Here is a 15946-nt window from a genome sequence, read left to right on the forward strand (position 1 = left end):
CCCTTCCAAAACCTATCTCTGAATTTCTATACACACTCAGTGGCCACTTCATTAGGTCTGCTTTATTACACCTGCTCATTAATGCAAATATCTAATCAGCCAATCATGCAGCAGCATCTCAATGCATAGAAGCATGCAGACATGGTCCAGAGGTTCAGTCGTTATTCAGGTCAAACACCAGAGCGGGGAAGAAATGTGATGGAAGTGACTTTGACCGTGGAATGGTTGTTGCTGCCAGACGGGGTGGTTTGAATATACCAGAAACTGCTCATCTCCTGGGATTTTCACACACAAGCTTTAGAGTTTACAGAGCATGGTGTGAGAAACAAAATTGACATCTAGTGAGCGGCAGTTTTGTGGGTGAAAATGTCTTGTTAATAAGTGAGCTCAGAGGAGAATGGCCAGACTGGTTCAGGCTGACAGGAAGGTGCCAATAATCAAGCACACATTACAATAGTGGTGTGCAGAAGGGCCCCTCTAAACACGCATGTCACATCAGAAGACCAGGAACATGCAGAATGTCACCACATACAACCCTGAGATTCATTTTCTTGTGAGCATACTCAACAAATCTATAGAATAGTGACTATAACAGAATCAATGTTTCATGTAGACGTGCTTTAATGGATGGGAGGGCTTTACCTATGTTGAACTGGGCCATATCCACTACTTTCTATAGTATTTTCAATTCAAGGGCAATGGTGTTTCCATAGGAGGCTGTGATGCAGCCAGTCAATATACTCTCCACTACACATCTATAGAAGTTTGTCAAAGGTTTAGATGTCATGCTGAATCTCCACAGGAAGTAGAGCCACTGTCATGCTATTTTCGTAATTTCACTTATGTGCTGGGCCGAGGACAGATCTTCCGAAGAAATAACACCGAGGAATTTAAAGTTGCTGATCCTCTTCACCTCTGATCTTCTGATGAGGACCGGCTCATGGACTTCTTGTTTCCTTCTCTTGAAGTCTATAAGCAGCAATGTCTTGCTGACATTGAGTGAGATGTTGTTGTTATGACACCAGTCAGCCAGATTGTCAATGCTGATATATGATGATTCTTTGTATTATTTTACAATCCAAAGACAATTCTGCTCCAAGAACTTCAGGTACTGCAGGGCTGCTCCATCAGTGAGCTGCTCGTTGATCGGAGTAGTTGGACTGGTGTTGGTGGTAGAGCCGGCTGAGATGTCGAAGAGGTTGGCCCGGATGTTGGAGAAGGAACCAGTCGAGATATTAGAGGAACCCACGGGGAAGTTGGAGGAGCCTGTTTGAGTATGGAGGGGTTGACCCGGATGCAGACCATGTTGCTGCCCACTACTCGGAAGCATCGAAGTTGGTGCAGCATAATCGTGGGAGATTGTCTCAGACATTTCACTTGCGATCGCAAGATTCTTTGAGGCTGTGATAATGTAAGTTGTTGTAGGCCCGTTACCCTTGTCCGGTGGAGGAACAGCTGACATGGGAGCCGTGTAGCCTCGGTTGTAGCAAGGACTAGGCCTCAAGCTTCAGGCTTGCCTGCTGCTGCAGACCAGGTGAGAAACACAGAAGCGTTATGATGTGATATCTACGTTCGGCTGGGGCCTGGCCTCTCCCATTGGTGCTTCGCTACTGTGTTCTTGTGGTGGAATGACAGGCTAAGTTGCATCTCAGGAAGGAGCAGATATGTTTCATCACCAGCCTTTCAAAACACTTTATCACCGTGGATGTAAACAATACTGGACAATGATCTTTGAGGCGAGTCACCATGCTCTTGTTGGGCACCGGTATAATTGAAGCCTGTTTGTAGCAGGTGGGTACCTCACACTACCGAAGTGAGAGGTTAAAGATCTCAGTGAACACATCAGCCTGTTGACTAGCACTGTCTTTAGTAGCTGGCCAGGTACTCCGTTTGGGCCAAGTGGGTTCACCTTCCTGAAGGCAGTGCACACGTGGGTTTCAGAGGTGATATTAGTCAGGCCCTACCACAACTGTCAAGCATCCTTCATAGATTCAAGTTATGATCCAGAACTTCCACTTTGTCCATGAGAAGGCTTTCCAGAGATCATGCCTGGACCTTTTGTAACTTTCCTGGTTTCCAGACTTGAATGTCTTTGATCTGGCCCTCAGCAGATTTTGGATCTCATAGTTCATCCAAGGCTTTTGATTGATTTTGTGGGGACACATGCATCTACAGCTATTTTAATAAAGACCATTACAATCATTCAGATCCCTAGATGAGTGCTTGAACACGGCCCCGTCGACTGACTCAAAGCAATCCCATACCCGGTCCTGCGACCACCTCTGTTTTCCTAATCTCTGGAGTTTTGCTCTTTCACCTCTGCCTATGCAGGCAGAAGGACAGCCAAGTGATAAGCTTTCCTGAAATGCGGTCTGTGCGTGGAACAGTAGGCCTTCGTTATCTTAGTACAACAGTGGTTGACTATGTTTGGACCTCTGCTGCTCCAGGTTATATGCTGATGGTAACTGGGCAGGGTTTTCTTCAAACAAGTCTGGTTGAAGTCTCCGACTATGATTTGAAATGTGTCGGGATGGATTATTTCTTGTTTGGAGATGGAGTCATGCAGTATCATGAGCGTTTGATTATAGTTGGCTGCTGGAGGTATGTAAACTACAGTCAGGATCACAGATGAGAACTCCATGGGTAAGAGCGGACAGCATTTGACCATTAGTTATTCCACTTCAGGGGAACGCGAGTTTGACAAAGCGCCACATCGGAGCACCAACGAGAGTTCATAATAAAACACACTCCTCCTCCTTTTGTCTTTTCCAAACCAGCAGTTCAGTCCATTCTGTAAATTGAGAAGCCTTCGAGTCTGATTGCTGTATCTGGCATGACCGGAGAAAGCCACGTCTCGGGCCAATACAGCAATCTTTCCTTCAAGTCCTAAATTTTGTTCTCCAGTGACTGCACATTTGCAAACAAGATGCTGGATAGAGGAGGCCTCATCCCTCTGTGTTTCAGCCTAGCTTGCAATACCCACCCCGCCTCGCTTCTAGCCATAGCAATGAACCTTTGTCCTTTTAAAGGTGCTGTACCTGTTGGGTCGCTGAGCCCTTCAGTCGATTGTGAGGTCTGAAGATCATTAATTTGATTTAAAAATTCATTACTTAGAGGGAAGTTACATGTTGCAGATTACAGTGAGACTAATTGAAAAGAGCTATACTTAAAAGAATATTTGGAACAATTGTCTATAGTACAGAGAATTTTGCCAATGATCACTGGCACCCTTATAGTTATGAATATTTACCAGCAATGCTTACTGTAGGTCAAGTGAATAGGCTGTTCTTTACATTCTGCTAAAGAAAGATTTATTACTTTAAGGCTGTAAGCTTGAACAACTATGAATATGCACAATGGTCAATGATGAGGCAGTTGTTTCTGGCGATACATCAGCCAGTCTGTAAATATACAGCTCTGCCCTTGGCTTTGAAAAACATCAAAAATTGGTGCTTTCTTGGGGAAAAGACTGACATCTGTTGTGCAGCAATGCTTTCAGGATGAGTGATGTCTTTATTCAGTTATGCAGATAAATCAGTAGAATAAACCCCTGTGGTGATTGTCCTACAATGTTTTGCTGCTTTGAGATATACTTTTGAAAGCCTGAGGGCGGAACGGTAGCATTACAGCTCATGCAATGCTTTACGCGCTGGAAGAGCAAGATTCAATTCCAGTCTGTAAGGAGTTTGCACGTGGGTTTCCTCTGGGTGCTCCAGTTTAGTCCCACATTACAAAGCCATACAAGTTAGGGTTAGTGAGTTGTGGGCATGCTATGCAGGGTGCCAGAAACGTGATGACACCTGCAGGGAGTCCAGCCCAGTCCTTACTCATTCGATTTGATGCAAAGGGTGCATTTCACTGCCTCTTTCAATGTACATGTGACAAATAGAGCAAATCTTTATTTTTTAATAACCTGAAATTTAGATTTGGATTCTTCTTGTGGAGGAGCCATGATTTTGTTCATCGATAGGTCACAGATGCTTTGTTTGCTGGCTATTGCCTCACAGATTCCAGCATACAGGTTTAATTTAGAATTATAGAGAAGTACAGCACAGAACCATGCTTTTCTGCCTATCCAGTCCATTGACCTGCACCAGGTCCATAGTCCTCCATATCACTATCATCCATGTACCTATTCATTTAGCTCACATCCACTATTTATGCTGGCAGATCATTCCATATTCTCACAACCCTCTGAGTGAAGAAGTTCCCCCTCCTGTTCCCCTTAAACTTCTCACCTTCCATCCTTGCCCATGACCTCTGGTTATGGTCCCACCTAACATCACTGGAAAAAGCCTGTTTACATTTACCCTATCTATAACCGTCATAAATCTTGCATACCTCAATCAAATCTCCTCGCAATCTTCTATGTTCCAAGAAATAGTCCTAAACTATTCAATCTTTCATTATAACTCAGGTCCCCCAGACCCGGCAACATCCTTGCAAAATTTTCTCTGCACTCTTTCAACCTTGTTTACAGCTTTCCTGTAGGTATGTGACCGAAACTGCACGCAATACTCCAAATTAGGCATCACCAACATTTTATACAACTTCAACATAACATCCTATCTCCTGTACTCAACACATTGATTTATGAAGGCCAATGTTCCAAAAGCTTTCTTTATGATCCTATCTACCTGTGATGCCACTTTAAAAAAATTATGGAACTGTATTCCTTTGTTCCTCCACACTCCTCAGTGCCTTATTGTTGACTGTGTAAGACCTACCCTGGTTGGTCCAATCAAAATGGAACACCTTGCACTTGTCTGCATTAAATTCCAGCTGATGCAGATGACTCTAAAAGCCACGATAGCCTTCATTGCTGTCCACTACACCCCCAATCTCGGCATCATCTGCAAATCTGTTGATCCAGTTCACCACGTTATCATCCAGATCATTGATATAGAGTACAAACAACAAAGGACTCAGCACCGATCCCTGCAACATACCACTAGTCAAAGGCCTTCAGACAGCGAGGCAACCATCTACTACCACTCTCTGGCTTTTCCTATAAAGCCAATGTCTAATCTAATTTTCTATCTCATCTTGAATGCCAAGCAAATGAACCTTCTTTACCAACTTCCCATGCAGGACCCTGTCAAACATCTTGTAAAAGTCCATGTAAGCAACATCCACTGCCCTTCCTTCATCTATTTTCCAGGTAACTTCCTCAAAAAACTCCATAAGATTGGTTAGACATGACCTACCACACACAAGGCCACACTAACTATCCTTAATCCATATATGTCTATCCAAATACTTATTTATCCCTTAGAATACTTTCCAATAACTTTTCCACTATTGATGTCAGACTCACTAGCCTATAATTTCCTGGTTTATGTTTAGAGCCTTTTTTAAAACAGTGGAACAACATTGGCTATCCTCCAATCCCTTGGTATCTCACTTGTTGCTAAGGATGATTTAAATATCACTGCTAGTGCCCCAGCAATTTCTGCACTTGCCTCCTGTAGGGTCTGAGGGAACACCTTGTCAGGTCCTGGGGATTTATCCACCCTGATTTGCCCCAGGACAGCAACCACCTCCTCCTCTCTGTAGGGCCCATGACCTCGCTGCTGCTTTGCCTCACTTCTATAGATTCTGCCTCCCAAGTAAATACAAATGCAAAAAATTGATTTAGAATCTCCCTCATCTGTTTTGTCTCCACACATGGAATACCATTCTGATCTTCCAAAGGACCAATTTTGTTCCTTGCAATCGTTTTGCTCTTAACATGTCTGTAGAATACCTTAGGATTCTCCTTTACCTAGTCTGCTAGAGGAATCTTTCTTAGTCTTAGACACAGTCTAAGACTGTTTCTTAGTCTTACTCTTAGTCTTAGACACAGAGTAAAACAGCATAGATACAGGCCCTTCAGCCGAACAAGTCCATGCTCACCATGGTTCTCAGTCAGCTGGTCCCAATGTCCTGCACTTGGTCCATATCCCTCTTAGCTACCCCTCCATGTACCCATCCAAGTGCTTCTTATATGACTGTATTGCACTGGCCCCAACTATTTCTTCTGGCAGCTCGTTCCATATACTCACCACTCTCTGCAAGAAGATGCCCCCACATGTCCCTTTTAAATCTTTCCCTATTCTTTTATCCTTCTATTCTTACTATCATTAGCTCGTGGCATCGGAAGCAATTCAGAGATTACTATCCTCCTTTTAGCTTCATCCTTAGCTCCCTATATTCACTCCACAGGACCCATCCCTTTTTGTACCCATTTCATTTGTGCCAACATGCACATCAATTTCTGGCTGCTCACAGTCTCCTGGAGAGTGTTCTGTAGCCGCTCCGTGACATCCTGGACCCTGGCGTTAAGGAGATAACACGTCATCCTGGAGTCCTTTATTCAGCCATAGGATCTCCTGTCCACCTCCAACCCCCACAACTACCATAGTCTTTTCTGTCTCCACCCTACGCTGAGCCTCAGAGTCGGTCCTGGTACCACAGATCTGGCTACTGCTGCTGAATGTTCATCCCCGCAACAATGTCCAAAACAGCATACTTGTTTTCAAGGGTAGTGGCAACAGAGAAATCTTACACTATATGCTGACACATTTTGATCTCCTGGTAGCCACCCAACTGCTTTTTGCCTGTGACCACCTCACTGAAACTTATATCCATGATACTCTCTGCATCTCCGATGATCCTGAGTGTGTCCAACTCCTTCACATGGTCAGTCAGGAGCTGCAGCTGAACATGGTTCCCACAGATGAAGTCCTCAGGGACACTAGAAAGTCTCCCTGATCTCTTACATCCTGCAGAGGAACATGCTACTACACTAACTGCCATCTGAATGTTCTAAGACTCAAAAGAAAATTCAAGGAATCTTACCTGTGCCTCTTCAACTGAGGCTTAGACACTCTCCTTGTGTGCCAATGCCTCTTAACACTCAAACACTGATCCACTCTCGCAATAGCCGCTCTGTTGGAGCCTGCTTTCCCTTTATATTACTATAGGTTTGATTTAAAATTATTCCCAGGTTCCAATATACACAAATATTGGAGCCTGGAAGTTCATAAAAAGGCTCACATTGTTCAAAAGCAAATATTGACTGGTTCTTGGAAATAAATGCTGACAACAAAAAAATGCCCTGGAGAAAGGGCTGATGCCAGCAAAGCTTTTAAGCAAAATGAATAAAGTAAATTTCTTTTGAACTGAGAACTCCAAATTTCAAACCTAGTTAATTTCCCAATGGCATCTAAAACACAATGACTTTGCTAGGAACGTATTAAAATAGTTATACCAATAATGGAATAGGACAGGACTTTTTAGTTTAAGCTTAAGGCACTTTTGTACGAGTTATTATGTGTTGAATGCAACGATGTGACAGGTACATGTGAGTTTTTTGAGGTACTGACCTCTAGAACCGATTCCCATTCATTAATACTCATTAAGCTCTCTTGTTCTTCCAGCCACTGGGACCTAAAGAAAACTACATTTGAGGCAAAACTTCATTAACACTATAAAGGTTAAAAATATTTTTAAAATACAGTGGATTCCAGTTAATTGGGACACATTGGGACCAGCATATTTTGGCCCAATTAAGCAGCTTTCCCAATTGGCCAAAGTTTCATGGAAATAGTTAAAAAGGTATAAAAGACAATATACAGAACAAATTAGAACACTATCAATACCTATACAAGTACTATAAAACTGTGAATTTGTTCCTAATTGTTATTGATAGAGGAATTCATCCCGTGTACCTGTACACTGCTACAATCTTTTGATTGACTGTAAATGAACAAAATCAGTGCAGACACCTAGTGTCGATAATGAACTGCCTTTACACAATACCATTGATGATTGCATCATCCAGATCTTTATTTTCATTGTAACATTTGAGATGATAATCAATACCTTCAAATTCATAAACACAAACACGAGGAAATCTGCAGGTGCTGGAAATTCAAGCAAAACACACAAAATGCTGGTGGAACGCAGGAGGACAGGCAGCATCTATAGGAAGAAGTACAGTCAACGTTCCTATAGATGCTGCCTGGCCTACTGTGTTCCACCAGCATTTTGTGTGCGTTCCTTCAAATTCATCATGGTCTATAACTTGAAGTAGGGAAATCGTTTCATTTTCAATCCCAGCTGATGCTGGCATCTCCAAGCCTGAATGCTTGAAACTGCAGTGAGCAAAACAGTTCTGAATTGTACTTTTTGAACACACACATTAAACAGACACTAGTTAAACACTGTTTGCTCTAAGTAAAGTGTAGTGTCTAACAGCCACACAAGTACACTATCTGATGCTAGTTAGAAACTGTTCGGCACCAGTCTTAGAGGCATAGTGTCCCAAATAAACAAAGGGAGCCCTGGCTATTTTCTTGATTAGTCCTAAATAAGCTGTTGCCCAAATTAATTGATGTTCAATTAACCAGAATCCATTGTATACCATTGGTTTTTGTAACATCAGAAGTTAATGTTTAGCTCATTATTCCAGAGAAGGTACCCTGGCTGCACATTCTGATATTATAAATTATACTTTCTAGATAAGTTTTGCAAAATAACATTACGTGAGCAATATTTTTACCGCATATATTCAGGAAAATAACACATCTAGTGTTCCTAGCTAATCTTCTGAAGATAATATGGTATCTCTGACAGAACAGTACTCCCTGTTCTGGAGTGTCAGCCTATATTACATCACTCTACATAATGCAGACAGACATTCCAGAACAGGGACTTAAATGCACAACATGGTAACTAATGGAAGTAGGTTAACTCAATACAAATTGCTTTTGCTCCTGTGATTTGACCCTAGATACCTCATTAAGTCACCACCTGCCCTATATAGTCGAAGGGGATTCAGAAAGCAGTCTGATCATTTCTTATTACTACTTAACTTTTAAAAGCACCTTGATTACCATTCACAAGAACTGAAGGAGCTGAATTGAGTGAGATAAGATCACTATGATGATGACTATTTTTATTTTAATATATTGATTTTTCAGGATCTAGATGTTGTTGACAACGACACAATTTACCGTCCTTCCCTAATTGCCCCTGGTGGTGAATTGGTGTGAGTGGTAGTGGGCTGAATTGCTGTACTCCCACCACATTGTTGGATGGGGAATTTCAGGATTCTTAACGATTGATAAAGGATGAGAACATGAAGTTTAAGATGAGCCTACAGGTGCTGATGCTTTGTTGTTCTTCGTAGTAAAGGTCGTGGGTTTGGACAATGCTGTTGGTGCAGCCTGGGTGAAAAACCCCAGTGCATTTTGTAGACAGCAAACACTGCAGCTACTCTGCATCAATGCTGAAAGCTTTGGGGTGGTTGACGGAACGTCATTCAAATGAGCTGCTTCATCCTGGAGAGCATCAAGCTTTTTTAAGTTTCTGACTTGAATAGAAGCAAAAACTGTGCCATGGAATAGATAGCACAAACGAAATTGTCCTCTTCAATCCTGGAAAAGGAATTTCTAAGGCAAGTTCGACTCAGAGATATACTGAATAGGAACAGGCCCTTGGCCCAAACTTCTCCATGTCAACTGTGTTGCCCAGCAAGCTAGTCCTATCTGCCCACACCTCTGGACTTCTCCTATCCATGTACCTACTTAGATAGTTTTTAAATGCTGTTAATGTGCTGCCTCAACCACTGTTTCTGGCAGCTCATTCTATATATGCACTACCCTTTGTATGAAGAAGCTGCCCTGAAATCCCTTTTAAATTTCTTGCCTCTGATCTCTGCTCTCTTGTTTTTAGCATCCCTCCTTTGGAAAAGACTATGTGCTTTCATCCTATCTGTTCCCCTCAAGATAAATTATATATCTCTATCAGGTCACCCCTCAATATCCTATGTACCAAGGAATAAAGTCCTGGTCTACACAGCCCTTCAGGAGCTGGCAAAATCCTGGCTGATCTTTTCTGCACTCTTTCTAGTTTAATAAGATCTTCCCAATAACAAGGTAACTAAAACTGTACACAATATTCTGAGTACAGCCTCACCAATGTCTGGTATAACTGCAACATAATTTTCTAACTGCAATATTCAGTGTACTGATTGACTAAGGCCAGTAAGCCAAAAGCCTCCTTCACCATCCTGTCTACCTGTGATGCTGCATTTCACAATCTGTGTACTTGCACTGCTTGGGAACTCTCTTTAATAACACTCACTACTACTGTTTACTGTATAATTCCTACACTGGTTTGATGTCCAAAGTGCAGTATTTCACAATTATCTGAATTGAAAACCATTTGTCAATCCTCAGCCCACATTTCTCGCTGATGAAGATAGTTTTTCATAACTTTGTACACTATGTACAACATCACCTATTTTAATACCATCCTCAAACTTACTAACCATACCGTGGATGTTCAAATCCAAATTGTACATCTAAATTGCAAACAACAAAGGTCCCAGCACTGACCCTTGTTGCATACTACAAGACATGGTCTCCAGTCTGAGAAGCAACTCTTGACCATCACCTTCTGCTTCATAGCACTGAGCGAATTATAAATCCCATCTGCAACTTTCCCCTGGATCCCATGTGATCTCACTTTCCAGAGTAGCCTCCCATGAGGGAACTTGTCAAAAGATCTTGCTAAACTACAAATAGGCAACATCCCTTGCTCTACTCTTATCTACCCTTTTGGTGGTTACCTCTTCAAAGAACTTCAAGAGATTTGTCAGACTTCCCATGCCCAAAGCCATGTTAATTGTCCCAAATCAGACCCTGTCTCTCAGAATTCCCTCCAGCAATTTACCCATCATCAATATCAGACTCATCGGCCTAGCTTGCTTTTGCTACCTTTTACAAGCAATGCTACCACATTAGCCACTTTCCAGTCCTCTGAAACCTCACCTGCAGCCAGAGATGAAGCAAAAATCTCTGCAAGGGTTTCTCAAATTTCTTCTCTATCTTCTCAAAAGAACCGAAAATGCACCAGGTCAGGCCCTGGGGATTTATCCACCTTAATGCACTTTACTGCCTTCAAGACCTTCTCCCTAATAATCTGTATGTGATCCAAGACATCATCACATATTTCCACCATTGTAGAAAACTGAAGTGAAATACTCATTGAAAAATCTCATCTGTTCCTTTTGATTCCACACACAGGCAGTCATACTGATTTTTAAGGGAACATATTCCCTCCCTATACACCTTTTTAGTCTTAATATACCTATACAATCTGTTTGGAATTTACATCTCTCGGTATCTTACCTGCCAGATCCTTCCAATATCCTCTTTTCGCTCTCTTAGCTGTTTTGTGTGTGCCATACTCTGCCAGAGCCTTGGCGGCCACTTTTTTTTCCCCCCAAGTGGTTGTCTTGGAGGAAAGATTCTGTGAGTGGTCCCCCACTTCCTTCTCACAGCGCAGTTGTTTTTAAAAACGAGGCCGAGTTGCGAGCTCGACACTTAACCCAGGACGGATGGAAAGCGTGCCCGGGAGCGGCCCCCGACTGGGTTTGAACTTGGGAACCTTCGCTCCGGAGTCCGGCGCTGATGTCACTGTGCCACCAGCCAGGCCCTCTTAGCTAAACTGCTCTCCAAAACTTATTGTGGCCATGAGATTCACTAGTTCCTAATTGCTTTTTTTTACAGTGCATGTGTCCCTCTTTTTCATAACCAGAGCCTCAGTTTATCTCATCAGCTTGGCTTTCAGAAACCTGTCAGCCTTGTCCTTCACCCTAACAGGGACATGCAGGCCCCAAACACTTGCCATCACACTATTACAGGTCTCCCCATTGTTCCTTCCATTCATTTATGACTCCAGACACTGAAGCCTCACATTTGGCACAAGTAACTCATCAGGAAAAGCAGAACCCAAATTACCATTTTCTTGAAATATTTATTCTGCCCCATGAAGGTTTAAAAAGGCACAACTTCCTTTCATGACATACCCATGACTGGTGTCTTCCAAGCCCAAGGTTCATCAAAGTTGCATCAATTATAATTAAACCAGAGTCAATAAAAAATGGTTCAATTAGTTGATTCATAGACAAAAATCCACTGTTAGTTTCAGTAACGCAAAAGCTTAATTGTGATTAGGAACATTTCAAAATAATTACACAAAAAATCAACATCACTGCAGAAGAAATTAATCTCAATCTCCGCAAGGCAATCCAATGGTATTCAAAATCTCACTTTAATTTACCACACTAATTTGCAGGCTCTCAGCTGAATATTAATCATTAACATTTAAATGTGTAAATCCATGACTTTATTACTGTGGCACGACATTGCTTAGAATATGAGCTGGTATGGGGCCAACATTATGCGATGATTGAGCAGGTACAGAAGAGATTTGTGCAGGATTCTGTGGTGCTTTCATTGGAATGGCCAGACAGTGTAGAAGTACTAATCTGATTGCGTTTTGTCAGTAGTTGCTGACAAACAAGCAGAAGCTTAAAAAGTCTGTCATTCAGTGAGAGTTTCAAGTGGTTAGTATGAACGCTAACAATGCATCAATTAAAGCCACATTGTACCAGATGGTCATACCAAATCTTGTGTAGAATTTGTTAGTAACGGAACTACTGGTGTTGCCAATAATCTTTTTACAAAACATAATAATTACATCAGTGTAATAATGTTATTTTTTAAAAAAATCTAATCATGGTTGCAAATACACTGAAAACAAGAACATCAATCAAATGCTGATGGTGTAAAACATGTCACCATACATTGTTGGCTTAAAAGAAATTGCTTTCCCAATTAATGTTCAACCTTTCAAAGCAAGACATTCATATTTAGCAGGGGCTTGCAGTCTCTCATGGCCTACCACTGCTGTAGAGTAGGTGATTAATTTCAACTTTATTGACAGACATCTATGTGCAAAATCCCCGTCAACAAACACCTGAATAACAAACCCTGGGCAATTTCCAATATCTTTATGCATGATATTTTTGGAGAAGAATCTTTCAATAGAGAACTTCTAAGATAAAATTCCTCCCTGAAGACAGCCTGCCCAATTTAAAGCATAGGATCAAAGGCGAATTCAAAAGTAGATGCATGCTCACATAGTGTTTAGAATTCTTTCACAATTCAGAGTAGTTTTTTTTTAAGTGTTGGAAATGATGTAAAACGCCTTTCATTTATGGCATTTAAATACAATATTCTTCAAATTTCAAAAAGGACACTTACTTTCTTTCTCTTAAGAAAATGTGCTTCATGTATGAAACTGATTGAAGAAAAGAATGTTTGCCTCTCAGAATTCTTTAAGCAGCTGAAACCAGGTAGCAAGATATTCTTACCTAACTTTTTACACTACTCTGTTGATTCTCAAGGGGAATCAGTTTTACACAATTAAATATTTTGTGGTATTTGTCAGCAGTTGATTTGAAAAGCATATTTGTCTATCCGTTTTATTAAACTTGCTTAAGGACCAAAATCTGTACAGCAGAAAGGATCGGCCAGCAATAAATGAAGACGCAAGAGACAGCAGATGCTGGAATCTGGATTTTAAAAAAACTGCTGGAGGAACTAAGTACATCAGGAAGCATGTGTGAATGGAAAGCAACAGTCAATATTACAATATCACAACCTTTTTCTGGACTATAATGAGGGGGGTGGTGTCAAAATGGTTGTTGTGTCCATTGTGGTAGTGTAGTAGATCGTTCTTGTTGCTCTCACTTTCAGTTTCCACTGCTGGCTAGCAGTCTTGCAAAAGTGAGAGCTGAATGTGTAAGTCTCTCCCTGCTAGTACCTAGCCTTTCCAACAGCAAGCCTTATGTAGTGCCTCCTCACTGGCAACAGGGAAACTGAACTCCTTTCAGACTAAGGCTGAACTACAGAGGACAAGGAGGAGGTCTGCCCCCTGCACACGGGCCCACCAATATGTGGACACGCCCTGGTGCTCGTGAACCAGATCCCCAGCTATTGGTCAATAGCCTCACTGCCTTGTGGGCTGCCTCGGGAGAGACAAAGATTACAGGAGTAAACCCAGACAGCATATCTGGAGTGGAGCCCCTAAAGTGACTGGACACCATTGAACATCCTTCCAGCAGCTCCTGCAGTAAAGCTGGTGCCAAATGTATTGCTTCATAAGCTTTCATTTGGACTACACTGGTGAGGCTGAGAGGGGGATCTTGATGACTGGGCATCTGAGGATCTGCATACACATCATCATCATCATCACCCATTGTCCTTTGAGACAGATGGATGCCAACCAATGAGGGGGTGGGTCAGTGTCTGAAAAAAAACCTCTGAACCCAAAATGCACCAATTGCACAAAGATAGAATCTGAGGGGACTTTATGGGAATGTGGGGAGAATAAAACAGGATTAGATCAGTATAAATGGATCTAGTTGAAGAAGCTCAACCTGCAACGGTGACTATCCATTGACCTAAACACACGTTGAAATCATCCAGTGGCTTCTCTTTTTCCAATAAATAAATATTCAGCATCATTAATAGTGATTTAATTTCTTTTTTTTTAAACATACCTTTTCCTCAGGAAATTAAAGCACAAAGCAAACTCAAAAATTTACCTTAGCAAGTGACCGAACAATTGGGCTCTCCATGATTCCTCTTAGGAACAGTAAATCAAGATCCTTGGCTCCAGTAGAGTTTGGTAAGTCATTCAAGTTGTCCAAGACCTGCTGCATAGCTATGGAAAAAGCAGAGTGTACACTTCAATTTGGAATTATCTATATATTGAAACCATTAAACTCCAGAGACAGAATTAACATACACAAATTTGCAATGCCTGTCTGGTCCCCAGGCTTTATAAATGCACCTCTTACATTCATTTCTACTTCTGACAAAGAGAGAAGTTAGCTGCCTTAATCAAGGATAGGGCACAGAAATGACATGGCCCAACTGTAGTGCATTTAATATTTCAGTTATATTTGAGAAATATTGCAAATATATTGTTTGATTAAGCATTCTTTGCTTGTTTACATCATTCATTATGGGTTATATGTAAGAAGAACATGAATACCATACATCATTATGCCACCACATCACAGGTGAGCGCCTCACTAAGAAAAAGTAGACACATTTTCCCAGCTCCTTTATTTTTCTTTTGATTAATTTCCTGAGTTACAAAACATAACAGTGGCAACTTGGAAGTTTTAAAATTACCCTGAGATGACGACCTATCTGTTGAAGTGCAGCATACTTTTCTTCAGAAGGGGAGAAAGGGGCAGTTAAGTTAAAAAAAAAGCGCAGCAAGTATTTCTTCGGATGGGGAGAGATATAGTCAAGTTAAAAAAAGGCAAAAAACTGATAAAATTTACAGGTTCATAACATGAGTACTAGGTGATAATAAAAATAACAATAAATAAAAATAAAGCAGAAGTAGCTGGCTATATCAGAAAGATAAATGCACTTGATTGAACAAAAGATAACTGGATGATGTATACTCAATAAATTCATCAGTATTTTGAAGCAAATGAAATAGCCAATGAGAGCAAGTGCCAGTGTTACTTAGTGCAATAGGTTGAAAAGCATACAGATTGCTTAAAAGTTTAACTGCTCCAACCCAACTAGCTAAAATGAGCATTGCTGATATTGTGAACATAATGCAGGTTGTTGATTGTAGAACACTTTTAAGCGGAATCAAAGGGGGGGGGGGGGGGGAGTCCATTTCAGCTGAACTAAAGAAATTGTCCAAAGCATTGCCAGTTAATGATACACAGAGATCATTTAGTTTGTTGACTCTTACAATAAAGCATATGTAAATTGCTCCAAACTAAAGCACCGCTGACATTTAAAAAGAGTAGTTGAATTATTGTATCAAGGGAAACAACAGCCAGAGTTGCAATTAGGTTGCAGTCAGGAATGAAAGTGAGCATGAACAAAATTGCAATGTCTAAATAAAAACATGCCTAGCTGAACAAATTGTGTTACCATTATGGCAGAGGCTCACATGCAGGTTTAAAGGTGAAACTTGCAGAATATGCAAAAAAATAGGGCATATAGAAAGAGCTAGTCAAGCAAACAAAAATAAATGGACTGCATAGGGAGGAGAAAAAGATAAAAAGTTA

At 41.2% G+C, this 15946-nt stretch overlaps 1 protein-coding gene across 5 annotated transcripts in view; it reads right to left on the minus strand.

Annotated features, from left to right (window-relative positions):
- The window catches only part of mpp2b (MAGUK p55 scaffold protein 2b), a 302536-nt gene that overhangs the window by 77649 nt on the left and 208941 nt on the right, over nt 1-15946 (minus strand). For all 5 annotated transcript variants that reach the window (XM_059956557.1, XM_059956556.1, XM_059956559.1 and 2 more), the window contains one exon: nt 14447-14565. In XM_059956557.1, the coding sequence (XP_059812540.1) occupies nt 14447-14565 (119 nt within the window). The remainder of the gene's footprint in view (nt 1-14446; nt 14566-15946) is intronic.

Source organism: Hypanus sabinus, chromosome X1, assembly GCF_030144855.1.
Source record: "Hypanus sabinus isolate sHypSab1 chromosome X1, sHypSab1.hap1, whole genome shotgun sequence".
NCBI classification, from domain to species: Eukaryota; Metazoa; Chordata; class Chondrichthyes; order Myliobatiformes; family Dasyatidae; genus Hypanus; species Hypanus sabinus.